This window comes from Adiantum capillus-veneris, chromosome 28 (genome assembly GCF_014529385.1).
Source record: "Adiantum capillus-veneris isolate H3 chromosome 28, ASM1452938v2, whole genome shotgun sequence".
Classification (NCBI taxonomy): Eukaryota; Viridiplantae; Streptophyta; class Polypodiopsida; order Polypodiales; family Pteridaceae; genus Adiantum; species Adiantum capillus-veneris.
Window position 1 is genome coordinate 65,113,048 of NC_140958.1, and position 27,290 is coordinate 65,140,337.

Sequence of the window (27,290 nt, forward strand, 5' to 3'; positions counted from 1 at the left end):
TCTCCAAGGGTAATATTCCCACGAGAGGTTATAGAGAGGGGGGTCTTATAGACAACAAAGGGTGGTTGTTCCACAACTCAGTGAGAGAAGTCCAATACCCAAACCATAGGGGTTTGCTCCCACCCAATATTGGGAAAAAAACTTGGTTGATACGAGAGGTGGTTTCTACCATAGGAATAGCAGTAGTTTAAGACTAAAAAACGCTAAGAATTCCCAATAGCAATAGGTTGCCAAGAGATAGTGTAATAAGTGTATGTAAACAGATTTTAAATCAATCAAAAAAAAAATCAAAGACAATAGTGATGTGTGCGTGTGTGTTGGGGGGAGGGGGGATCCCTCCCCCTTTTATAATAGTATAAATTCACACTTTAGATGAGTTGAAGACATATCACATAACGAAATTTTCATTTTAGGATTAAGGCCTTTATTTGGAAAGTGCTCTGAGAGGCCTTGCCGACTGGGGTGAAGGTCCTAGCTAGAGGTATTGGGCCAGATAGATTCCCACAATGCAGATCTGCAAGTGAGAACCTCCCCCACCTGTTCAAGGATTTTTTGGGGATATTTGGCCTAGCAAGGAAGATTTGCAAGTGGATTCGAAAGACATGGAAGATTCGGTTCTACAAGAACGATCTTTTTCTTGGGGGGGGGGGAAGGCGATCATAAACCAACCACTTCTCATTAGTACACAAATTGTTAGGTTTGTTACTTTAAACACGTCTAGAAGGCCAGGAACAATCGACTTTTCGAGAATTGCATATTCAAGAAAGCAAGGTAGCGATTATTGCCATTGGGAAAAGGAAAAACTGTGCAGAGTGGGACAAGGTGGTGAACTGTGTGGGTAATGATCTGTTTCTGAGCCAGACAGGTCTTTCACCATTGCCACCCTATTAACCGATGTACTAATGTTTACTGAAAGACGTCATGGCTCGTCATGAGCATGACTAGTATTTGTAATTCTTTTGGGTTGCTGATATAATATACTCACGTTCGTGAGTTTGAAAAAAAAAAAACCCCAGAAAAATCATTTCACAAACATAAAAGATGGGGAGTCGACAGTTGACTCATGCCCATCTTCTCGGATGCTTGGCAAAGGTAGAAGATGGAACTATCAAACTCTATCAGACTATAATCAAAATTCACCTTGTTCAATATAACTCATTTGAGGATCATGGGCAAACTGAATATGTAGCATAGTTAAATGCATAGCGAGTCAAAAGAAAGGGGTTGAGTCCATTGAGAATGTAAAGTCACTTCTATATTTTGTATAATATAAGAATATCGCTAAAGAAAATTCGTCAAGGAATGTAGCATGTGGTGAGTAATCCTTCATCTAGATCGCTTCCCCCTTGCCAAGATCCTTCTCGTAACCAGTTTTTTTCCCTTTTCGTTTCTCCGATGTGTTGAACCCACCAAATGCATAGCAATGTTTGGGAAAGGTTTGCCTCAGGTTAGCCTTGAGCCGGTTGAAAATCAAGATTAGCCAATTGCTAACCAAAATAAAGGGAAGAAATATACATCAAGCCTCGCCAAGAATCTTGGTCATAGCTCGAAATATATATGTGGTGTGAACTTGACATTTGTGACCTAGAAGTGAACTTGGTGGTAAACTATTTGTGAACAAGACACTTTTAAGTGTATTTGGTAGTGTGTACTATGTGTCAATACCAAGTGAACTTCGTGTAAACTAAGGCTACTTACACAATGCGTGTCCGAGCTTGGGCACGCACACATGGAAGTCAACCGTCAAAAGAGCATTGGTTGCACGAGACGGACACTTGACAATCGCATGGGCAGCCAGAAGCCCCTTGGGCGAGGGGTGAGCTGCTAACAACGAGTGTGAAAGGGCTTTCCCATCCAATGTGCTACACAAGCTTAATGACAAGCGTGGAGATTCATACCTTTGATGTGTAAAGCTTTCCGAGAGAGAGAGAGAGAGAGAGAGAGAGAGAGAGAGTGTTTGTGTGTATGTAGAGCTTGTTCAAGAGGTATCAGTGTTCATTTTTTATTTTGTGTGTGTGTGTGTGTGTGTGTGTGAGAGTGAGAGAGAGAGAGAGAGAGAGAGAGAGAGCTTGTTCAGGAGGCACTAGTGTTCATGTTTGTGACTTATACAAGAAGAAAAATGCCCTTCTCGCAAAAGGGTACAGATTGATGCACCTTGCACTTGAACTGCAAGTGTTTTGGTTTCTGTCTGGATGGGTTTTTCTTGTGATCCTTGTGATTCACAACCTACTTCTTGAAACACTTCTGCTTCACATTGTGAGCATGCTTAAGCCCTTGCTATCCTTGTAACAGACTGTACTTACGAGGAATAAAAGCAAAGAATAGCAAGGATAGCATTCTTGTAACAGACTGTACTTACGAGGAATAGAAGCAAAAAATGTAGGTATGGGACATGGCAAGGATATCAAGGATAGCCCTTGTAACAGACTGTACTTACGCGAAAGAATGTAGGTATGGGACATGGCAACCTAATCATGGTGTTACATTGCCATGGGCTCTATTTTACTACAAGGATCTCTTGACTACTGTAGTTCGTTGTCGCATTCTCTCGGTTGTATCTTCTCATGGATAACCATGCAAGGCTTTTGAGGATTCTCATTCTTCCTCGTGAGTTCCATTTACTGGAATGTCAGCTAGTCCTGCCGTTAGTTTTTGTATGGAGAACGGTGGACATGTTCGCCAAGACACCACATTTGTATTGTGGGTATTTTGTCAAGCCCATCAAGATCCAAAACCCTTTGCACAATTGCGGGTCAGTAGACCTCTTAAAATTCGGATAATATACATCAAAAATCCAATGCGCGTCTTGGAACATTTCCTTCCACATTTCTCTCTCTTGCCTGGTTTTCTGTAATGTTAGAATGGGCACCCTCATCAAGCGAACTCAACTTTTTCGACTGTCTGGTCCTGCTGAGTCCCAATCGAGGAAGTCCTCTATTTAATCCATCCAGCAAAACACATGCCTTGCACCATTTCTGCAAGAAGACCTTACAGTAATAAGCCTTACTCTTGAGTGAAAATTTTATGTCTTATCCTGATAAGGAAAGAAGGACAGAGCACGCCATTTTGCTTGCTTTGTACTTCAAACACACAAGGCAAAATGTAATAACAAAATGCTGTTCTCAAACAATTGACAAAGGTTGTCAACTGCACAGCTAGCACTTTTAAAAAACAAGTAATGTCTCTTGCACTAGTTGGCATAATCACCTGACTAGAAATGTATCCACATCGCTCACAGACTCCTTGCTCTGGCATTTTGACGTCAATAGAAATCCGAAAGCTCTCTCCTGACTTGATGATATCAAGAATCGCCCTCGGTCTGTCCATTATTCCAAAGCAGTGCAGCATGGATTAAGTGCAATCAATCCAAACTTCAAAACTTTCTATCTTGAAGTTCCAAAAACGTGCCTTAAAGCTTCTAGATCCTTTATAAATTCACGGGCAAAGCCTCTGTATGCATTTGGTGAGTAGATGCCTGAAACAACCAGAACAGTTCCATATATATCTGGTGATAAAAGAAACACGTACAATTCATGCATCATGCCATCAAACATTTTGTCAAGCAGCTATTCCAATGACCATTAAGTACTCCAAACTAGGAAGATTTTCAAAGTGTCAATGCATGGGCAGGGCTTCATTGTATCCAATTTTTTTCAGCTTGCTTCAGCCACCTGCTCACATAGGCAATAGGAAAACCCATGTTGCCTTCCACTGATTGAGCTAACATACAGCAATAACCTTAACAGAGTGAAACAAAACGGACAAGTGCTGTGCACACAGGACGGCTAATAACTTTATCAGTGCTCAAACCCATCCTTGTGCATCCTAGCTATGTATGCTTAGGTAGGCATACAAGCAGCATGCTCTCAAGCTGTCTATTCCCAAATTAGAAAGATCAAGAAAAGCAAGAGAGAGAAGGAAAGGGGGAAGACATATTGAAGAAGAAGTAAAAGAACAGCAAACAGAGACCTTGCTACAACCATGCTGGGGCAAGAGCATGAACCCTACCATGAAAGCACTAGCATTCAGTCAAGGGCCACATGCGAAGGGAAACTTTTCATAGCCCTTAAGCATCTGGGCAAGTGCAGCCCAAGTAGGATCCGCTTTTTATAGCTCTCTGGCCCCAAAAAAATTGGTCCTCACATTTCAGCCCAAGGGAAAAGTGGCAAGCTTCTCGACTCCGAGAGGAACCGCACTCCCACCGCGGGGCATGCAGGAAACAGAGGGGGTAAACTTCATTGTATTGTGTATCTCCTCTTCGTTTTCTTATAGCTATTAAGAACCTCCTTGTGTTGTGTCCCTCCTCTTGTCTTCGACATCTCTTTCATCAAACAGGTGCAGGAGTAACAAAGAATGAAATTTCTTGCTTACAAATATCTTTGGCTCTCCCTGCTTTCCTTCCAATTGCTGTAAAGCCATGAACAAGGATGTGCTAATCTCCACCCAACCGCTCCTCTTTATAGGAGAACCTGGCCCTATCTTTAGGACCCCTTTCCTCCCTGTTCAGAAGGTTTGTGGTGTGAGTGCGCGTGTGCGGAAGCGTGAGAGAGAGAGAGAGAGAGAGAGAGAGAGAGAGAGAGAGAGAGAGAGAGAGAGAGAGGAGGGGGCGATCAACCCCCCACGACTACCATCAACCACAAGACTTGCAAATACACTGTTTCAGTGTGTCCTGTGGGTACCCCCCTGGCCCCATATATAGGTGCCCAAGGGGAGGTAGGGCAATGCATGGAGAAATCCCCATATGCAAAGGATGGCCAGCCCGGAGGCACACTAGCCGTACATGTCTGCCCTAGACCTGTGAAGCAACAGAGTGGTGTGAGTCTCTCTCAGCACCTGATGTTGAACAAACCATGTGAAGCAGAAGATGTGAGGCAAATGATGAAGATGTGAGTGAGCGCGTGTGCGGAAGCGTGAGAGAGGAGAGAAGAGAGGAAGACAGAAGACAAAACGCTAGATGTGAGAGGAGGGGGCTAATCAGCCCCCCATGACCACCATCAACCACAAACCTGCAATGTACAGTGCGTCAGACTATGGAAGTGGGTACCCCCCTGCCACCTGGCCCCATATATAGGTGCCCAAGGGGAAGGTAGGGCAATGCATAAAGAAACCCCACGACCCAACATGAAAATAATATAGTAGGGCGTCCGAACAAAGTGGACGGCCAGCCCCAAACTCGGGCGGCCGGACCAAGTACAACCTAGACTATGGGTGGCCAACCCAGAGACACTAGCCGTACAAGGAAGTGCTGAAACCAGCCCGTAAAGCGGTAGACTTTGGCTTTCACCCGAAACTTTACTTTGGACACACACACAGAGAACTTTGCAAAGGTAACCTGCGACAGGAATTAACACTTAAAGCGCACACACGGCTCGGAAGCTAGAATGCTCCGAGCAGACGCCGACAACTTGTAGGCCCCAAAATTGGCGCCCCTTTTGGTATTTCTTTATTCTTTAAGAGGGTAAATCACAAAGAAGAGTCCTAGGAATTCTTTACCTGTATCTAGCTAGATACCACCTGTTTTGGCAAAATTTCGACAGGATAACAACCCCAAAACTTGCCCGAAACCAATTCCCCTGCTCGAACTCACTTCCATTGACATATAACCTCTGTTTTCTGCCCAAAAACAGTAAATTCAGCACGCTGTATTTACTGGTTTTTGGCCTGTTTTCAGCCCTAAACAGTTTCTGAACTTTCCTCTAACAGTGGGGCACTGCTCCCTGTTCCCAGTGGTTCTGGCATCCGTATGGCTGAAAAACAGTCCAAATTCAGCGCATAACCAGCACTGAAAACGCACTTGTACGGTGAGGTCGTCACCCTCACCGGTGTTTGCTTTTGGAGCAGCAGTTAGCTACTCCTGTTCCGACTCAGAGAGGCTCTTGCCTCAGCAGAAACGCATATGACCACACAGCTATACATGAGTCAAATGAAGAGCCCTCTCGAGGGGCATCACATTACTACACGTAGGGGAGAGAGAGAGCAGTGTAAGGTGTGCAGGACATGACTTCTTGCACTACACTGTACACGAGAGGGAAAGCTTGCAGTCAATAGCTCTTTACCTGTGGACAAACTTGCAAATGAGACTTTCCCAGCTAGAAATCGAGCGCCCCTTCTTCTGCATGAACGAAAAGGTGCCACTTGGCACATTTACAAGCAGTTTTCCGCTTTAGGCTTCTCGCTAAAAAATCTCCTGATTGGTTGCCCAGTTGACTTTGCAGTAGAGTTCTAATATGTTCCCCTTGTCATTCTGGAGGTAATGACGCGAAGAGATTTTATGGTCCAAAATAGCAATTCCCTAAATTTTAGGGGATGCTTCCTTTGGACTCCCACCGGTCATCTGACCATCTATCCCCATAGGGACCGCATCCAAAAATGCGCGTAGCCCAACTGTCGAGTACTTTCCTTTGGTGACCCCACCTTGGCATTGTGCCTTTATTGAGTTCACTTCCTAGTATCCACCAACTTGCTAAGTGCGACGGGGGAACCTACATGATCTTGAACTGAGCCTAGACATCCTCTTACTATACGAGTTCCAGTGCCGACCAACTTCCCGTCTGCGGAGGAAACTACCGTTCACATTGGCCATACAATGTCTAACCCTTTGCAACTTCAAAAAGAGGGTCTCAAAAATTAAAAAAAAAATCATTGAAAAGAAACCAACTAAGGTTAGTAGTTGCCACGTCCTCGTGACAAGTGCCGTAGACCTGTGTGAAGTAGCAGAGTGGTGTAAATCTAACACCCCCTCTCAGCACTTGATGCTGAACAAACCGCATGAAGCCGAAGATGTGAGGCAAAAAATGAAGATGTCTGTTGTGATGTCTGCAGGCAGTCTGGGGAGTCCCAACCGCCGAGAAATCTTCGTGGAAAGATGCCGTCACGAGCAATGTAGCAAACTGCTGTACTCTGCCGATACACGATGAAGATAATGCGTGAAGGTCCCGAACTGAGTGTGAAAACAACTCCTTGTCATGAAAGAAGTGCCTATAGACCTACAAGTGTCCTGCCTAATAAGATCTGTGGTGTCTGTAGTCAATGTCTGTAGTCAAACCGTCTGGAGAAAATGGAGAAGCCCAAGAACCGTCATGAGAATGACCGGAAGCCCGTCAATGTATAAACCTACAACCCAAGGTGGCCAGGTGCTAAGCTACAAAAAACTCCAAGAAGGCCAGATGTAGCAATCTGCACTGTCTTGCCTGTATCTCTTGCCTCCAATCTCCGGTGTCAACCAAAACAGAATCCGCGCCAACAACGCCACCACACCGTATCTCGGTGTGGCTCTCAATGTGAATGAGCTGGGAGTAGCCTACTGCCCAAGTCAGGGGATAAGTCTGCTCTAAGGTTACCGAGGGTGAGTGTAAGCAACTTTGAAGGTAGCAATCCAAATGATAAGGAGTAAAGAAGAGCAAATGTTGCTAAATTGTCTTTATCTGACAGGATAATAATTCTAAATGGATTATTGGATTTATAAGTGAGAGGGTTTTCTCGCTTGGAACACCAAGAAAAATAATTCTAAATGAATTATTGGAATTTTAAGTGAGAGGGTTTTTCTCACAGGAGACATCCGAGTACAGAGTATTTCTAGTGCGTCATTCAGAGTAATGACAGGAGCACTGTGAAAGCGAATATCTGTAAGGCCACCAGGAATGGGTACTTCTGATGCGTCACATCGGATGGGTGACAGGGAGCATCGGAAAGAAGGTAATCCGACCATCCGGGAACGGGTATCTTTGATGCGTCATAGGATGGGTGACATACAGCATCGCGAAGGAGATTGTACCGTAAATTCGGTAGGAAAGGACTAGGTGATGGGTATTTTTGATGCGTCGCAAGGTGGGTGACGGGTGCATCGAAAAGGGAATATCCATAGTCAGGAGAAAATTCCGAACTGTGTTGAAATTGTGCACAAGGAAAAGCAAGCACTTGAATGAAGATGGGTTCAATGGAAACTTTGAGGAAAAACGGATGCTTTCTGAGAAAGCGGGTTGCTTTTCGGGAGAGCAGATGCTTTCCCGCGAGGAAGTCTATGTCTGCATTGCAACTGTGTATGTGATTGCATCCAGGGACGCCTGGGAAGTGCTGTGAAAGCATTGGTTTTAAGTTATAAGGTTTTATTGAGTTTTTGGACAGATTCATACCATTTTTAAAGGTGACCGGCCGCCCACTTAATAAGTGGGCAGCCTATGATTAAATAAAGCAGTATAAACCAGCCAACGATTTTTCTCTCTTTTTCTGGCAAAACAGCACATAAAAAAAAAAGACCGCGATCTCTACGCGAGCAGCCTGTGCTCAGCTATTTGTGCCGTGGCCAGGAGCTATAAAAGCATCACATGCCCTCAATCAGAGGATAGATCAGTTTTTGCAAGAAGAAGATGCTGCTGCAGATTTCATCCCAAAGAAGACGTTGCCAGTGATGCCCATGGCTGCCCCTAGTGTACCAGATGTCGCCAAACCCAGTGCGCGAGTTCGCTCACGAAGAAGTGCCTACGGAGCGTGTTTCCATTGCGACAAATTGCTGTTTTTCTCTGTTTTCAGTCCATGAACGTCGTAGACAGGGCTGATTTACGAGAAGGAACCCGAGAACACACCTCTTTTGTGTGTAGGATTGGAAGAGAGGATTTTCTATGTAGAGATCTCTTCCAGGGAATTGCTTTTCGAGAACCGAGTTGCGTTTCGAGCGTCGAGACTTCGAAGGTAACAATTTTCATGTTATGATCTCTAAGTATTTGTTTGCAGGTGTACTTCCTCTTAGTGAGGGAGTAGGAGCAAAGGAAGGTATGAGCCTCTGCAAGATAGAAAGCGCTCTCAAAAACTAGAGCCCAAGGGTTTCGTACCCGAGTTTGGGAAGTAGATCCACGGATCGGAGAGAGATAGTCTCTCAAGTTGTGATCCGGAAGTTGGGATTCCCAAGTAAGGACTTCGTGTTCGGGAAAGCAGAGTTGTTCTGCGGGAAGAGGACGCTCGAACAGAGTTGGAAAAGAGAGTTGTAGGGATGCCATGCCCTGAGTCTGGAAGGTGAGATCCAGAGGCGAGAACCTTGATTCTCAAGGATTTGGAATGAGGAACGGAAGTTCCTTGGAATAGGGTTTTGCCTTAGGAATAGGAAGCCGAGGCTTCCAAGAACCATCAAGTCTTATTCTAGAACGAACGCGGTAATACGTTCGGTTCAAGTGCTTGTATAGACTTCTCCTCTATAATAAAGATACTATTACCGGGGGGGGGGGGACCAGCCCATCTTCTAGTCCCCAATATTGTGTCGATCTTCTCACTCTCTCTCTCTCTCTCTCTCTCTCTCTCTCTCTCTCTCTCTCTCTCTATCTATCTATCTATCTATCTATCTATCTATTTCTCTCTATATCCTCTGGCTTCAATAATAAGTGATAAATCCTATTTCTCCAAATATATTTTATATTGCTATGTGCTCCCGTTTGTGACAGTGGTATCAGAGCATGGTATCCTCTCTTTCTCTGTAAAGGAGGACGACTCTGGGAAGATACGGGAAGAAGCCATGACAAGCCAAGAGAGAAGTAAGCAGGCAGAACCCTAAGTCCTGCAAGAAAAAGCTCGCAGAGTTGGAGAAAAAAAAAATCTCTGCAAGAAGTCGACACAAGACTTGGGATTCTCTGAGAAGGCGACAAGAGCGTGATGCTCAAGAACCTAGAGAATCCAAGGAGCAGAATGCTCAAGATCCTTCAGAACCCAAAAGATATCCATGAACATCAATCCAGAACCATAGCCAAGAAATCCCGTCATTTTGGGAAGGATATGAAGAAGGTCTCTAGACCTAGGAACACTCCAGTCAAGTTTGATACTTTTGACGGAAGGGAAGATGTCCTGAAAGCTACTGCTTTCATTTGATAGTTTTAAGTTGCCTTTGCAAACGGCAATTTCTAAGAAGTGTTGAAGGTGAGGCATGTGACCAAACACCTCAAGGGGGGTATATAAAAGCTCTGCAAGGAACTTACAACAAGACTTGGATTCAATTCAAGGCTGAATTTTCCGACAAATTTTTTTTTCCTCTACGCTTTGAGGAAGGCATCCAAGAAGATTGGGATCGGTTTGCCCAATAGGAACACGAGCGAGTCAAAGCAAGTAGTGGAAAACACTGTTGGTGGTAATAACTCGCAAGAGGAAAAGATTGGAAAGAAGAGACGCCATGCACAAGGAATCTTCGGATTGGAACCGTCCGCCTACGTTGAGCGACGGCCCGGAACAAGAACCTTCTTTAATGTGACCGCAACTCTGTTTGTGAAAGAAAGACACCGAGCTTAATGCTCTATGACTTGGGCATTCCCTATGTGGGAGGACACAAGAGATTTAATACCCTCAGGACTAACAGCGCAAGATTATGCGCAAGGACAGAGATCAGATTGATTTCTAGGAGGATTATTCTTCTCAGGATTGAGAAGGCGAAAGTGAGTTAACAGATTCCCGGATGAGGAAACTTCCGATCTATTGGAAAGACGCGAATAACGAGTTCTTACATGGCTCGTAAGTTTGATGATTGGTGAAGGATATCCTCAAGGTATTAGAGGACGGACATGGACCGGTAAGGTAAGTATTGAATTATTGAATTTTTGTTTAATTTAATTTCTAAGTTCTCTTTTGAGAAAGGACTAGCTCAACTCACCATTGAGCAAGATTTGAAATTTTTCCGGTTTCTCTCCGACAGTTTACTTGGACCTCTAAAGTTGAGGACAATTGTTTATAAGTGAGAGGCATGTTGCTAAATTGGCTTTATCTGCAGGAAGATAATTCTAAATGAATTATTGGATTTATAAGTGAGAGGGTTTTCTCGCTTGGAACACCAAGAAAAATAATTCTAAATGAATTATTGGAATTTTAAGTGGGGGTTTTTCTCAAAGGAGACATCCGAGTACAGAGTATTTCTAGTGCCTCATTCAGAGTAATGACAGGAGCACTGTGAAAGCGAATATCTGTAAGGCCACCAGGAATGGGTACTTCTGATGCGTCACATCGGATGGGTGACAGGGAGCATCGGAAAGAAGGTAATCCGACCATCCGGGAACGGGTATCTTTGATGCGTCATAGGATGGGTGACATACAGCATCGCGAAGGAGATTGTACCGTAAATTCGGTAGGAAAGGACTAGGTGATGGGTATTTTTGATGCGTCGCAAGGTGGGTGACGGGTGCATCGAAAAGGGAATATCCATAGTCATGAGGAAATTCCGAACTGTGTTGAAATTGTGCACAAGGAAAAGCAAGCACTTGAATGAAGATGGGTTCAATGGAAACTTTGAGGAAAAACGGATGCTTTCTGAGAAAGCGGGTTGCTTTTCGGGAGAGCAGATGCTTTCCCGCAAGGAAGTCTATGTCTGCATTGCAACTGTGTATGTGATTGCATCCAGGGACGCCTGGGAAGTGCTGTGAAAGCATTGTTTTTAACTTATAAGGTTTTATTGAGATTTTGGACAGATTCAGACCATTTTTAAAGGTGACCTGCCGCCCACTTAATAAGTGGGCAGCCTATGATCAAATGTAGCAGTATAAACCAGCCAGCGATTTTACTCTCTTTTTCTAGCTAAACAGCACACAAAAAAAAGGCCGCGATCTCTACGCAAGCAGCCTGTGCTCAGCTATTCGTGTCGTGGCCACGAGCTATAAAAGCATCACATGCCCTCAATCAGAGGAGAGATAAGTTTTTCCAAGAAGAAGATGCTGCTGCAGATTTCATCCGCAAAGAAGACGTTGCCGGTGATGCCCATGGCTGTCCCAAGTGTCCCAGATGTTGCAAGACCCAATGCGCGAGTTCCCTCACGAAGAAGTGCCTACGGAGCGAGTTTCCATCGCGACTAATTGCTGTTTTTCTCTGTTTTCAGCCCATAAACTTCGTAGACAAGGCTGATTTACGAGAAGGAACCGGAGAACACACCTCTTTTGTGTGTAGAATTGGAAGAGAGGATTTTCTATGTAGAGATCGCTTTCGGGGAATTGCTTTTCGAGAACCGAGTTGCGTTTCGAGCGTCGAGACTTCGAAGGTAACAATTTTCATGTTATGATCTCTAAGTATTTGTTTGCAGGTGTACTTCCTCTTAGTGAGGGAGTAGGAGCAAAGGAAGGCATGAGCCTCTGCAAGATAGAAAGCGCTCTCAGGAATTAGAGCCCAAGGGTTTCATACCCGAGTTTGGGAAGTAGATCCACGGATCGGAGAGAGGTAGTCTCTCAAGTTGTGATCCAGAAGTTGGGATTCCCAAGTAAGGACTTCGTGGTCGGGAAAGCAGAGTTGTTCTGCGGGAAGAGGACTCTCGAAACAGAGTTGGAAAAGAGAGTTGTATGCCCTGAGTCTGGAAGGTGAGATCCAGAGGCGAGAACCTTGATTCTCGAGGATTTGGAATAAGGAACGGAAGTTCCTTGGAATTAGGAAGCCGAGGCTTCCAGGAACCATCAAATCGTATTCTAAAATGAACGTGGTAATACGTTCGGTTCAAGTGCTTGTATAGACTTCTCCTCAGTAATAAAGATACTATTACAAGGGGGGACCAGCCCATCTTCTGGTCCCCAGTATTATGTCGATCTTCTCACTCTATCTCTCTCGCTCTCACTCTCTATCTATTTCTCTCTATATCCTCTGGCTTCAATAATAAGTGATAAATCCTATTTATCCGAATATTTATATTGCTATGCGCTCCCATTTGTGACAGCAACTGCACTACCATCCAAGCCAAGCTCCGGGTGACTCCGGATGTAGTCGTGGGATGCATGATCTCCTGCATCTCGCAGGTAATGTCACAAGACGGGCACCACGTGCCAACAGAAAAGAACAGACCGAACAGACTTTTAGTACTTCAATAACAACAGAACTGAGAGAGAGAGAGAGAGAGAGAGAGAGAGAGAGAGAGAGAGAGAGACGACACACGACACAGAGTGGCGGAATTCCACCCGAGAGTATTGGCCCCAAACCTTGGCACCCCTTTCGGTATTTCTTTATATTGCATCAACACAGTACAAGCCGGTACTCCAGTCTCTACACCTTCTCTAGGAAGCATGCTAGAGAATGAACCCTAACCTTATATTTAAAGGCCCTTGGCCTGAAAAGCAGTTACAGTGAAAAGCCTTCAAAACTCAAAAGCTTCTGGTCCAAAAGCAATGCCAAAAAGCTACCAGCGCGTTCTGCGGAATTCCAGACAGCTGCCACGTCAGCAGTCAACGCAAAACGCGGAGCGTCCGTACAGCTGCCACGTCATCAGTTTTTGCGTGAGTACAAGTCCTGCTTTATTTTACTTTCCTTTCATGAGCTTATAGTCGACCGAGGCATGGTCCATAAGCTCTTGCATGGTAGAGACTTGCTTGGAGAGACAATATTCCTGCAATGGTGATGGTAGTCCAATGGTGTAGCGCTCGCACTGGTCCTCCAAAGAAATAAACTTAAAGAAGGACACCGAAAGGTACACGTCGAGAAACCTTTGGTTATAGTCGTCCATGGTTTCGGTGGCAAAGTTGCCCCACTCTGCCAAAATCCGGACTTCAAAGATCGAAGTCATGTAACTACGTGCAAAAACTGTCTTGAAAGCTTGCCAGGTCCTTGGAGCATGCGGTTGTGTCGTAATTGAACTCCACCATTGCATAGCATTATCTTTAAGAAATCCCACTGCTCGAGAAATCTTGGATTCTTCTGTATAGTTCCCCAAAGCATAGATGTTGTCGAATTGCTGTAGGAACTGCAATGCTTTCACCCCGAAAAAAGTGAAAAATTTGACTGTCGTGCCGCCATCTTTGAAATCTTTGGGTTGGTTAGGTGCATATCCGGGGTATGGATAATAAGGGTATCCATATGGGCTCCAACCATTGTAGCCTGGTGGCGGCGGTGGTGGAGGTGGTGGCAATGACGGTGGCAAAGGCGGTTGCACTGGATCAGGGTCAGATGGTTGCACCATATTCGTGAAGACTCCCTGATCAGAACAGATGGCTGAGAAGGTTGCCGGTTAGAAGCTCTCGTACTTTCTGATGCCGGAGGAGGAGGTACCACCTGGGGCATCAGAGGGGGTAACATGTAGTTCAAAAATTGTTGAAAAATTTGCAGGATCGAAAGATTCTGTTGAGGATGCCGCGAAAGAACGTCATGAAGATCATTGAGCAGAAACTGCAAATATTATGTTGAATCCATGAATTCTATGTATTGGGTTCTTTATGGGTTATGCCCTGTAAGACAGAGTGATGAAGACGGAAGCGCGATGAAGTAAGGGTGGGAGTGGCTAATAAGTCCGGGGTCAGGACCCAAAGATACTTCAAGTAAAAATTCCAATAGCTCTGTCTGCTCTTTTGTAGGGCCGGTGTGCTTTCAGAAAAGCTCACGCCTGATGCTCTGATACCACCTGTCACAAGACGGACACCATGTGCCAATAGAAAAGAACAGACTGAACAAACTTTTAGTACTTCAATAACAACTGAACTGAAAGAGAGAGAGAGAGACGACACGCGACATGGAGTGGCAGAATTCCACCCCAGAGAGTATAGGCCCCAACCTTGGCGTCCCTTTCGGTATTTCTTTATATTGCATCAACACAGTACAACCCAGTACTCCAATCTCTGCACCTTCTCCAGGAAGCATGCCAGAGAATGAGCCCTAACCTCATATTTAAAGGCCCTTGGCCTGAAAAGCAATTACAGTGAAAAGCCTTCAAAACTCAAAAGCTTCTGGTCCAAAAGCAATGCCAAAAAGCTGCCCACGCGTTTTGCGGAATTCCGTACAACTGCCACGTCAACAGTGAGCGCAAAACGCGGAGCGTCCATACAACTACCACGTCACCAATTTGTGTGTGTGTGTGTGTGGGTCTTGCTTTATTTTACTTCCTTTATGTCACTGGGGCCCCATCAGATGGGGTCCCCATAAGTTGGTAGGACTTCTTCTTCTGCTACTTGTCTTCTTAGGGTTTAGGCCCCTCGGCCATGATCTGCAAGTTGGCTCCATCTTTCAGGGCTTTGACAGGTCAGCAATTTGTGACAAGTAAACTCTCCAAGACAGTCCAAAGCACTGAAGTCCCACTTCAGTCTGTAGATCCAAGCAATGAACCTGTCAAAGAAGAGATCCAACATCCTCTCCCTAAGTCCATGTAGATGCTCCTGTGTAAGCAAGTGATCTGACGTGTCGAGGTCAAGTCGTAAGTGTCTGTCCACCCAAGATGGTGGTGTCTTCTCTTGCAATGTCGGAATCCCATATGTCATGAGCATGGCCATATCTCGCGTGAACTCCTCTGATGAATGCATAGGTGTGTCCATAGCAAACCACAAGTCACCACCCCCTCTGGAGTGCGCAACCGCCGAATGATGGTTGGAATGAATGGATCTCCCAAGGATCGTACGCCCGTAGATGATCAAGCCGATGTCGAAGATATCGTATACTGCAGCAGTCACTGAGAGACTGCACGAACCACCACCGGATGGTGTCCTGGCAGGAGGTAACTTCATCCTCTGTGAAAAACACAAGCCAAGAGGCTGCTGTCCGCCCAAAAAAGCAATTGCGAGGTGATGAAAACGCTTCCGCGATTTTCAGCGTGCTCATATGCTCTCGGCAGGGTCCAAAGCGGTGCAGAGGGTCTGGGGAGGGTGGGGAATCAAAGTCACAACCCTAGGTGGGCTGAAAACAGAGAAAACAGCAGGTATGTATGGCTGAAATCTGTAGCAGAAGAAGAGGAATCTCGCCAGCAGAGCACCGGATGCCGAGCCGTGTAGGAATAGCAAGATCCAATGGGCAAGGCCAAGAGCTGTCCCCCCTCTTCTGAAAATGCTGACCTGCTGTCCAGAAAACGCTGGTAATTCAGCCCCAAAAACGCAGGTGCTGCTGTCCCAAAAAAACGCAGATTTGCTGGCTGAAAACGCAGGTAGAGGGAGGGGTGTTCCAGCGAGGAAACAGCCTGAGAAGGCTAACGCTTGCAGCCAGAAGGTGATCGCCATGTGGATCTGCAAAAAACGCAGGTGGAGAGGGTCCTCCACGACAGAAAACTCAGCATCCTATCGCTTGCCTAGCTGATGCAAAAAACGCTGGCAGATCTGGTCTTGGGAGGGAGGACCTCACGCGGGAAGCACCCCGACCATGGAGAGCCTGAGCTATTGATACCATGTGAGAGTGCGCGTGTGCGGAAGCATGAGAGAGGAGAGAGGAGAGGAGAGACAAGAGGAAGACAGAAGACAAAACGCTAGGTGTAAGAGGAGGGGGCTGATCAGCTCCCCATGACCACCATCAACCACAAACCTGCAATGTACAGTGTCAGGCTGTGGAAGTAGGTACCCCCCTGGCCCCATATTGTCACAAACGGGAGCGCATAGCAATATAAAATACATTCGGATAAATAGGATTTATCACTTATTACTGAAGCAGAGGATATAGAGAGAAATGGATAGAGAGAGAGATAGAAAGTGAGAAGATCGACACAATACTGGGGACCAAAAGATGGGCTGGTCCCCCCCATAATAGTATCTTTATTACTGAGGAGAAGTCTATACAAGCACTTGAACTGAACGTATTACCACGTTCGTTCTAGAATAAGACTTGATGGTTCCTAGAAGCCTCAACTTCCGATTCCTAAGGCAAAACTCTATTCCAAGGAACTTCCGTTCCTTATTCCAAATCATCAAGAATCAAGGTTCTCGCCTCTGGATCTCACCTTCCAGACTCGTGGCATAGCATCCATGAAACTCTTTTCTAACTCTAATTCCAGAGTCCTGTTCCTGCAGAATAACTCCGCTTTCCTCGACACGAAGTCCTTCCCTTGGGAATTTCAACTTCCGGATCACATCTCGAGAGTCTACCTCTCTTTGATCTGTGAATCTGCTTCCCAAACTTGGGCACGAAACCCTTGGGCTGATTTGGCTCTAGTTCCTTAGAGCGCTTTCTCCTGCAGAGGCTCATGCCTTCCTCTGCTCCTACTCCCTCACTAAGAGGAAGTACACTTGCAAGCAAAAACTTAGAGATCATAACATGAAAATCGTTACCTTCAAAGTCTCAACGCTCGAAACCCAACTCGGTTCTCGAAAAGCAATTCCCCGGAAGAGATCTCTACATAGAAAATCCTCTCTTCCAATCCTACACACAAAAGAGGTGTGTTCTCAGGTTCCTTCTTGTAAATCAGCCCCGTCTAGGACGTTTATGGGCTGAAAACAGAGGAAAACAGCAGCTTGTCGCGATGGAAACAAGCTCCGTAGGCACGTCTTCGCGAGGGAACTCGCGCACTGGGTCCTGGCGACATCTAGTACACTTGGGGCAGCCATGGGCATCATCGGCAACGTCTTCATTGCGAATGAAATCTACAGCAGCATCTTCTTCTTGCAAAAACCGATCTTCCCTCGGGGAGAGGGTGTGTGAGGCTTTTATAGCTCCCTGGCCACGACACGAATAGCTGCTCGCGTAGAGATCGCGGTCGTTTTTTTTTTTTCTTTTTTTCTTTTTTTTTTGCGTTGTTCTGCCAAAAAAAGAGAGAGAGAATATGTTGGTTGATCTGTTGCCTTATTTATCAGATGGCTGCCCACTTATTGTGTGGGCGGCCGGCATATTTTAAAATAGTCTGAAACTGCCCAAAAACTCAATAAAACCTTATAAGTTTAAAACAATGCTTTCACAGCACTTCCCAGGCGTCCCTGGATGCAATTACATTCACAATTGCAATGCAGACATAGACTTCCTCGCGGGAAAGCATCTGCTTTCCCGAAAAGCAATCCCGCTTTCTAAGAAAGCATTTGTTTTTTTCAAAGTTTCCTCTGAACCCATCTTCATTCAAGTGCTCGCTTTGCCTTGTGCACAATTCTAACACAGTTCGGAATTTCCTCTTGACTATGGATATTCCCTTTCTGATGCACCCGTCACCCACCTTGCGACACATTAGGAATACCTATCACCTAGTCTTTTCCTACCGAACTTACGGTACAATCTTCTTCACGATGCTCTATGTCACCCATCCTATGACGCATCAGAGATGTCCGTTCCCGGATGGTCGGATACTTCTTTCCGATGCTCCTTGTCACCCATCCGATGTGACGCATCCAAAGTACCTGTTCCCGGTGGCCTTACAAATATTCCCTTTCACAAGTGCTCCCGTCATTACTCTGAATGACGCACTAGGAATACTCTGTACTCGGACGTCTCCGGTGAGAAAAACCCTCTCACTTAAAATTCAATAATTCATTTAGAATTATTTTTCTTGGTGTTCCAAGCGAGAAAACCCTCTCACTTATAAATCCAATAATTCATTTAGAATTATTTTACTGTCAGATAAAGCCAATTTAGCAACACATATATAGGTGCGCAAGGGGGAGGTAGGGCAATGCATAAAGAAACCCCACGACCCAGCATGAAAATAATATAGTGGGGCGCCCGGACAAAGTGGACGGCCGGCCCCAAACTTGGGCGGCCGGACAAGGTACAACCTAGACCATGGGTGGCCAACCCGGAGACACTAGCCGTACAAGGAAGTGCCCTAGAACTGTGTGAAGCAGCAAAGTGGTGTAAATCTAACACGTGGTGTCCATCTTTCAGAGATTGTTGAAGTTTCTCTCTTCTCTGTTGTAGGTGGCCAAGGCACTTTTTACTCTCTTTAGGATAGCCCCCCCCCCCCCCCCCCCCTTGTCGGATTTTACAGACTTATACCCCTGTGGCTTTGTTGTATCAATTTTGATGTCTTTTCAATTAGTGTGCCCTTGTGCTTCATTTATATCGGTTCAGATTATGCCTAGGGGCTTGCTCATTGTACTCCATATAAAGGAAAGAGATTGAGTAAAGGCTGCTTGGAAATAGAGGCCCCATAGAATTGTCATCCCATCCAAAAGCCATCTTAGAGAACGCTTTCAAAGGCAAGATGATACAAAAATCCCCCCCCCCCCCCCCCCCCCCCCCCCCCCCCCCCCCCCCCCCCCCCCACACACACACACACACACACACACACACAGAGAGAGAGAGAGAGAGAGAGAGAGAGAGAGAGAGAGAGAGAGAGAGAGAGAACTTACACTCTGTGGAGAAATAGTCCAGCTTCTTGAAGTAAGCATACGTGCACAGAAGTCAAGGTTAATGGCATTGCTTCAAGCACAAAAATAATTATAACAGACGCCTTCAATTGCTGATGCAGCAAAATGCTTTAGAACTTTCCTCTTGACTCACAATCTCACTATCCTTTTTCTTCTTCCCACCCTTCTCCTTTTCTTTCTAGAGAAACATTTGTGCATGCCATCACACGACCGAATCCCCAAGGAGATAGAAATACAAGGAAACCAAACTATCTCCATCTTCATATTCTAGAATACAGCAGCATGCTCTAATACTCGATTGAAAGACAACTAGCTCTTGTGAAAAAGGTGAAAATTGTGTTGCACCTTTTGAACATTATTAAAAATAAATAAAACACGTCTTCCTTCTTGTTCCAGTATATTGAATCAGCCCTAAGCTCTTGATACAAAAGCAAAGAATATACAAAGTTCTTGCAGCAGAAAATGTGCAAGAAGACGATACCAACAAAAAGGATATATGACAATTTCTTTTTCATATGTGTACTTAAAAGGCTTGCAACGAGGGAGAGATCCCTCCTCTCCAGTAACAATGGACGTGCATCGACTCAATCTGCATCCCAAATTTATTTGCACATGACTCTGGAAATCGGAAGCTCCTAACTGCTCACAATTGAAAGAAACATTTACCTTGCAATATCTCCCCTTAGAAGATTCAACAGTATGGTTTCAGCCATATCATCTGCATTATGACCGGTTGCTAGCTTGTTAGCACCAAGCATGACTGCACCTCTATCTAAAGCCTGTCAAAATAATAAATTAAGAAAGCTCATTGTTTGCATCTATGAACGTATGTGCATCTGTTCTTGTACAACCTAGGAATACTGTTCAAGGTCTTCCTTTTGAAGGTAAAAAACAGCCTCACATAAGTTGGCCTTGCCAACTGCTGATACAATCAATTAGAAACACCTCTTTTGTATAAAATAGAGATGAGCCACAAGGTTAGGACAGACATGGATTTACAGATCTATTCACATCAAGTCAAACTTGGCAGGAACATGCTGAGGTAAACAAACAAAGGCATGCAGCACGTGCATAAAAAAGTAAATCCTGTTAGATGTTACCTGGCGTCTGAAGACACCGCAAAATGTACAATTGTTCTTCCGACCTGTCTCAGACACAATCTCATCCATGGTCCAGCCATATAACGATTTGTAGGAGACAACTAGAAGGGGTACACCGTACTGCAAGGCAAATTAAACCACCACATGGGGATCCTTTAAATATAAAACCTTATTTCTAATTTCAAACACCTATATGAATTCATGCACCTGTTTCTCATTTCGCTTCACAGTTTCTAGAGAGTCATCTCTGTATCCAGTAATGCCTTCGTCAATTGACAAAAGAAATATATCCAGACCATAGCCATGTCGCTTATTGAGCTCTGTCAGCACATAAGCCAGGACAGTAGAATCTGCAAAATATAGATTAGTGGGAGACTCATTGCAAAATGTTTTATGCCTGTGACATTTGATAAGGTCCAAAGTACCTTTCCCACCCGAAGCTCCAATTGCAACAAGCTCCCCAGGTTTAAACAGCTGATTTTCAATAATAGTTTGATGGATTTCTTCCTCAAATGCCAGGTAAAAGCAATCCTTGCAGACCTGTGCAAATTTTTTTATTTAAATAAAGTGAAGCAGACAAAAGCACAATTCCTTTGTGGCTCTCTCTCTCTCTCTCTCTCTCTCTCTCTCTCTCTCTCTCTCTCTCTCTCTCTTTTTCTCTTTTTTAAAGAACAATTGCTATATACCGAGTACAGACAGACTTCTAGAGATGCTCAAGAGAGCCTGTCTTCTAGTAGTGTGGATGATCACTGGTAGGGCTATATGTACATCAAGGTGGAAACTAATGAATAAACCACCGTGGAGGGGCATAATGCCAAGTGATCGTGCCTCTATCCATACTGAAAAGAACTGTAGTACGCGCCCAGAGTCGAAGAAACTGATGTTGTCTCCTCTTTGCTGCCCTAGAGAGGCCTGCTGAAGAATCCCATTGGCAGCACAAGCTATGCAAATCTTCCATATAAGCTACAATACTATGCTACATATTGTAGCAAATAGAATATCACAAGGCTGTATGTCAAACTCATGTACTAAAGTTGTAACGTGACACATCCTAACCCTATGTGTCCGTGGACAAGCCACACCACAGCAGGGTTCAGTCAGTCCGATCAAGTTAGATTAGCAGTGATCTGGCACTTTTGTGAGTCTATTCGTAGACCGTGCATGCCCAGTCACTTAGCATAGATGCATATCCTCCGGTTGCGCACAGCATGATCATCGGAATTCCCATCAGAATCCATTAGCATCAGTTACGGGAATTTTCCAATGCATTTAGCCTATTTTCCTATTTATTGGTATTTTCACTTCTTATTTTTAAGTGACTTTCCAACAAAAGTAGGTAGGGCAATTTTGCTAAGTTAATATATAAGCAAACCCAAGTTAGCACGTTCTGGCAGAAGAGGCAGCAGGAGCTTCCCGCTCAACAGGCAACTTCTCGGCAGTACCCCCCAGCACACCCAGCGTTTTGGAGTTCGTCCTCACCGGGCCAGATCCCCACCATTGGCGTTTTCCTCATTTCCAGATATCGCCGTCTTCACCTAAATCCCCCAGCATTGCAGTTCCTCCCCGTGCTAGCAGCAAGAAGCCCAACGCTTTTGCTTTCAAAAACGCCACACAACCAGCCCAGCGTTTCCTTCACAAAAACGCCAGCCAATCTCAGCCTTTTCCAGCGAATTTCAGCATTGCATAGACCTGCAGTAACCAGCGTTTTCAGCCCCAACCACTAACGCTAGGAACCTGCAGCATCAGCGTTTTTACAGCAGAGATTCAGCCTTGAAGAAAACGCAGGTTTTCAGCCATGACACAGTAGCAGATTCCCCCCAAGTTGGTTGCAGATAATCCCCCATTTTCAGCCATAAAAACGCAGCCAAAACAGTCATTTTCAGCGACCGAAACAGTCCCCGAATTCAGCGATTAGAAGCCTACAGATTTCAGCCATCGAGTCGTCGTCGTCATCACCGTCGTCGTCATCGGCATAGTCCCATTGCATCAGTCCATTGCACTCGCATTGCACACCTTTGTGCAATCAAAGTAGACCACTCTCGCCGACGAGAGTGGGGCCTTCGGAGGAGGGTTTTACAACCTCTCGGGTGTCATATCTCTTCTCTCTCCTTCTCTCAATCTCATTCACTTGCACGCACAATATCCACTCACTTTGTTCGTGATCATAGCACTCTCCATAAGACGGAAAGCTCTCTCTTTCCCTAAGAACTAAAAGGAACCTTGAGCAATAAAGATCACTAATCTTGAGAAAATACAACATTCATTCCGCTGCACCTAACATTGATATCAGAGCTTTGGAAGTGTTCTGCATTACTCAAGGAAAGAACCACAAGAACCACAAGAACCACAAGAATTTTTTTTGCTTGTTGCGATCGCACGAACCCAAGTTTACTTGGGCATGGCGATTCCTACTCGTGTTTTGTTGAAGAGTGACAGGAATCCCAAGAAAGAAGGGCTTGTCCAGCCTCCCCTTGTGTCTCTTTTCACTCATTGGGAGCGGACCGTGCACTTAGCGGCCGGCCAATCGACGTGAGGTGGGGAAAAGCAACCTTGGTGTGAGCGCAAGGCCGCCAAGGGGTGCGCCCGCAGAAAGGAGTAGAACTCGGGTGAAGAGAAGATCCTTCTCCAACGCGATTTGCAAGCGAAAGACAACCTCAAGAACCCAAGAGCCTCAAGAACCCAAGTTTTTCGTGAACTTAAGAACCCAGACCACAAGAACCCACGACTTCAGAATGATCATCACTCGAAGCGGAATGGATACTTCGCTTGGAGGTGATGAGAATGAGAGAGGCGAAGAAGAATTTTCCCCACCAGGACGTTTTTCCGACCCTTCCCCATCTACGACAAAGATTGCACTAACTCCTATGGAGGAGTTAAAGCAAATGTTTAAGCAAAGAATAGCAGAAATGAAACGCAGACACGCAAAAGAAAAAGCAGAAAGAGAAGCCGAAAGAAAGGCAAGCCAAGAACGGCGCGACCGACACATGCAACAGTTCTTGCGACTCTCGTATCCCGTGTCGACCCAGATGCAAGAGATTCAGGAGACGGAAACTCTCTCAGTCTCTTCTTCTCCACTGCATGACACACAGGATTTGCATGATTGTGCGAAGCATGATGATGATTCGATTGACAATGAATTGCATGATGATTTGAAGCGCAATGATAAGCATGATGATTTGGATGCCAATGATTTGCATAATGATTTGGATGACAATGACAAGCATGATGATTTGCATGATCAAGATGTGATTTCTCCCAAGCATGATGAGTTGCATGAAGATAATGTGATTGTTCACAAGGATGATGTGTTAGTAGATGCTTTTCCTAGCGAAACTAACCTCGTTGTAGATTCGATCAATCACGAAGATCCGATGTTGGCTTTCGAGTCGAGGTCTAAAGAACCCCCACATGACGATTCGATCATTCAGGAAGAATCGATCTTGGCTTTCGAGTCGAGGTCCACAGATCCCCCACAAGAAGATTCAATAGATCCCGAAGAAGCGATCTTGGCTCTCGAGCCTTGGTCCAGAGAACCATCACAGGAAGTATTGTGTCTTCGGATGATTGATACGCACGCATTGTTCGAGTGATTCATTCGTGACGGTTTCCTGTATTTTCGTCAGCATCGTTATGTGATCCCTTTTCCGAGGCATGACATATTGCATGTTGAGCACGTTTCTATCATGGATGAGCACGAATGTATGCGGATTGTTCATGAAAAGTTGAAAAGTGTGTATGACAGGAAGTCACATTCCATGTCTCTTCCTTGGCATGACACAGTTTCGGAACGAGCACATGATAGTGTGAGCACCAAGCATGGGCATTTCCATTGTGATTTGCCACAGTTGATTGATTTCGATCACACAGAAAAGATTCGATCGCATTGTTTGCATGTGTTGGATGAACAGTTTGTCACTCCGTCTCTAGGTTCGTCTACATTGCATACACAGTCTTTAGAGAAGACAAGATTTTTTTCCTTCACTTTACATGGACTGGGTATGTTCATGGTTTTGTGTTGGAGATGGTTTCAGGAATTTTCAGCCATGGAGATTCTTGAAGACGGAAGCAGCAGGACTCTAGACGAAGTTGAAGCAAGGAAGGAGCCACAGAAGATTTTGTGTCTCTTTCGGTGCGGCCCAAAGAAGCAAGCGTTGTAGACCTTTATGAAGTTCAAATACCGCACGACCCACACATCAGAGTGGGCCGGCGAAGAGTCCCTTCCAGGATTCCGGATGCTGTTGGCGATCTCCCTCGACACCATACAGTTCGGTACCAGTACCTCACTTTGAAAAGGAGGGGATGTCACGTGACATATCCCGACCCTATGTGTCCGTGCACAAGCGACACCACATCACGGTTCAGTCAGTCCGATCAAGTTAGATTAGCAGTGATCTGGCACTTCTGTGAGTCTATTCGTAGACTGTGCATGCCCAGTCACTTAGCATAGATTGCATATCCTCCGGTTGCACACAGCATAATCATCGGAATTCTCATCAGAATCCATTAGCATCAATTAGGGGAATTTTCTAGTGCATTTAGCCTATATTCCTATTTATTAGTATTTTCACTTATTATTCTTAAGTGACTTTTCAACAAAAGTAGGTAGGGCAATTTTGTTAAGTTAATATATAAGCAAACCCAAGTTAGCACGTTCTGGCAGAAGAGGCAGCAGGAGCTTCCCGCTCAACAGGCAACTTCTCGGCAGTACCCCCCAGCACACCCAGCGTTTTGGCGTTCATCCTCGCCGGGCCAGATCCCCACCATTGGGGTTTTCCTCATTTGCAGATATCACCGTCTTCACCTAGATCCCCCAGCATTGCAGTTCCTCCCCGTGCTAGCAGCAAGAAGCCCAGTGTTTTTGGTTGCAAAAACACCACACAACCAGCCCAACGTTTCCTTCACAAAAACGCCAGCCAATCTCAGCCTTTTCCAGCGAATTTCAGCATTGCATAGACCTGCAGTAACCAGCGTTTTCAGCCCCACCCACTAACGCTAGGAACCTGCAGCATCAGCGTTTTTACAGCAGAGATTCAGCCTGGAAGAAAACGCAGGTTTTCAGCCATGACACAGTAGCAGATTCCCCCCAAGTTGGTTGCAGATGATCCCCCATTTTCAGTCATAAAAACGCAGCCAAAACAGTCATTTTCAGCCACCGAAACAGTCCCCGAATTCAGCGATTAGAAGCCTACAGATTTCAGCCATCGAGTCGTCGTCGTTATCACCGTCGTCGTCATCGGCATAGTCCCATTGCATCAATCCATTGCATTCGCATTGTACACCTTTGTGCAATCAAAGTAGACCACTCTCGTCGACGAGAGTGGGGCCTTCGGAGGAGGGTTTTACAACCTCTCGGGTGTCGTATCTCTTCTCTCTCCTTCTCTCAGTCTCATTCACTTGCACGCACAATATCCACTCACTTTGTTCGTGATCATAGCACTCTCCATAAGACGAAAAGCTCTCTCTTTCCCTAAGAACTAAAAGGAACCTTGAGCAATAAAGATCACTATTCTTGAGAAAATACAACATTCATTCCGCTGCACCTAACATTGGTATCAGAGCTTTGGAAGTGTTCTGCATTACTCAAGGAAAGAACCGCAAGAACCACAAGAAATTTTTTTGCTTGTTGCGATCACACGAACCCAAGTTTACTTGGGCATGGCGATTCCTACTCGTGTTTTGTTGAAGAGTGACAGGAATCCCAAGAAAGAAGGGCTTGTCCAGCCTCCCCTTGTGTCTCTTTTCACTCATTGGGAGCGGACCGTGCACTTAGCGGCCGGCCAATCGACGTGAGGTGGGAAAAAGCAACCTTGGTGTGAGCGCAAGGCCGCCAAGGGGTGCGCCCGCAGAAAGGAGTAGAACTCGGGTGAAGAGAATATCCTTCTCCAACGCGATTTGCAAGCGAAAAAAACCCTCAACAACCCAAGTTTTTAATGAACTTAAGAACCCAGACCACAAGAACCCACGACTTCAGAATGATCATCACTCGAAGCGGAATGGATACTTCGCTTGGAGGTGATGAGCATGAGAGAGGCGAAGAAGAATTTTCCCCACCAAGAGGTTTTTCCGACCCTTCCCCATCTACGACAAAGATTGCACTAACTCCTATGGAGGAGTTAAAGCAGATGTTTAAGGAAAGAATGGCAGAAATGAAACGCAGACACGCAAAAGAAAAAGCAGAAAGAGAAGCCGAAAGAAAGGCAAGCCAAGAACGGTGTGACCAACACATGCAAGAGTTCTTGCGACTCTCGTATCCCGTGCCGACCCAAATGCAAGAGATTCAGGAGACAGAGACTCTCTCAGTCTCTTCTTCTCCACTGCATGACACACAGGATTTGCATGATTGTGCCTTCTGATGATGATTTGATTGACAATGACTTGCATGATGATTTGAAGCACAATGACTTGCATGATGATTTGGATGCCAATGATTTGGATGACAATGACAAGCATGATGATTTGCATGATCAAGATGTGATTTCTCCCAAGCATGATGAGTTGCATGAAGATGATGTGATTGTTCACAAGGATGATGTGTTAGTGGATGCTTTTCCTAGCGAAACTAACCTCGTTGTAGATTCGATCAATCACGAAGATCCGATCTTGGCTTTCGAGTCGAGGTCTAAAGAACTCCCACAGGACGATTCGATCATTCAGGAAGAATCGATCTTGGCTTTCGAGTCGAGGTCCACAGATCCCCCGCAAGAAGATTCAATAGATCCCGAAAAAGCGATCTTGGCTCTCGAGCCTTGGTCCAAAGAACCATCACAGAAAGTATTGTGTGTTAGCATGATTGATACGCACGCATTGTTCGAGTGTTTCATTCGTGACAGTTTCCTGTATTTTAGTCAGCATCGTTATGTGACCCCTTTTCCTAGGCATGACATATTGCATGTTGAGCACGTTTCTATCATAGATGAGCACGAATGTATGCGGATTTTTCATGAAAAGTTGAAAAGTCTGTATGACAGGAAGTCACATTCCATGTCTCTTCCTTGGCATGACGCAGTTTCGGAAGGAGCACATGATAGTGTGAGCACCAAGCATGGGCATTTCCATTGTGATTTGCCACAATTGATTGATTTCGATCACACAGAAAAGATTCGATCGCATTGTTTGCATGTGTTGGATGAACGGTTTGTCACTCCGTCTCTAGGTTCGTCTACATTGCATACACAGTCTTTAGAGAAGACAAGATTTTTTTCCTTCACTTTACATGGACTGG

At 45.2% G+C, this 27,290-nt stretch overlaps 1 protein-coding gene across 1 annotated transcript in view; it reads right to left on the bottom strand.

The window, feature by feature from the left end:
- Window positions 1–2,069: 2,069 nt before the first annotated feature.
- Window positions 2,070–27,290, bottom strand: part of LOC147420579 (cytoplasmic tRNA 2-thiolation protein 1-like) — a 60,184-nt gene continuing 34,963 nt past the window's right edge. The window contains exons 2-10 of the mRNA XM_086503850.1: window positions 20,494–20,608; window positions 20,276–20,418; window positions 20,069–20,188; window positions 19,635–19,747; window positions 19,465–19,557; window positions 18,951–18,991; window positions 3,409–3,475; window positions 3,208–3,319; window positions 2,070–2,975 (exon numbers count right to left, since the gene is read on the bottom strand). Coding sequence (XP_086359976.1) covers window positions 2,787–2,975; window positions 3,208–3,319; window positions 3,409–3,475; window positions 18,951–18,991; window positions 19,465–19,557; window positions 19,635–19,747; window positions 20,069–20,188; window positions 20,276–20,418; window positions 20,494–20,608 — 993 coding nt within the window. The 3' untranslated portion in view covers window positions 2,070–2,786. The remainder of the gene's footprint in view (window positions 2,976–3,207; window positions 3,320–3,408; window positions 3,476–18,950; window positions 18,992–19,464; window positions 19,558–19,634; window positions 19,748–20,068; window positions 20,189–20,275; window positions 20,419–20,493; window positions 20,609–27,290) is intronic.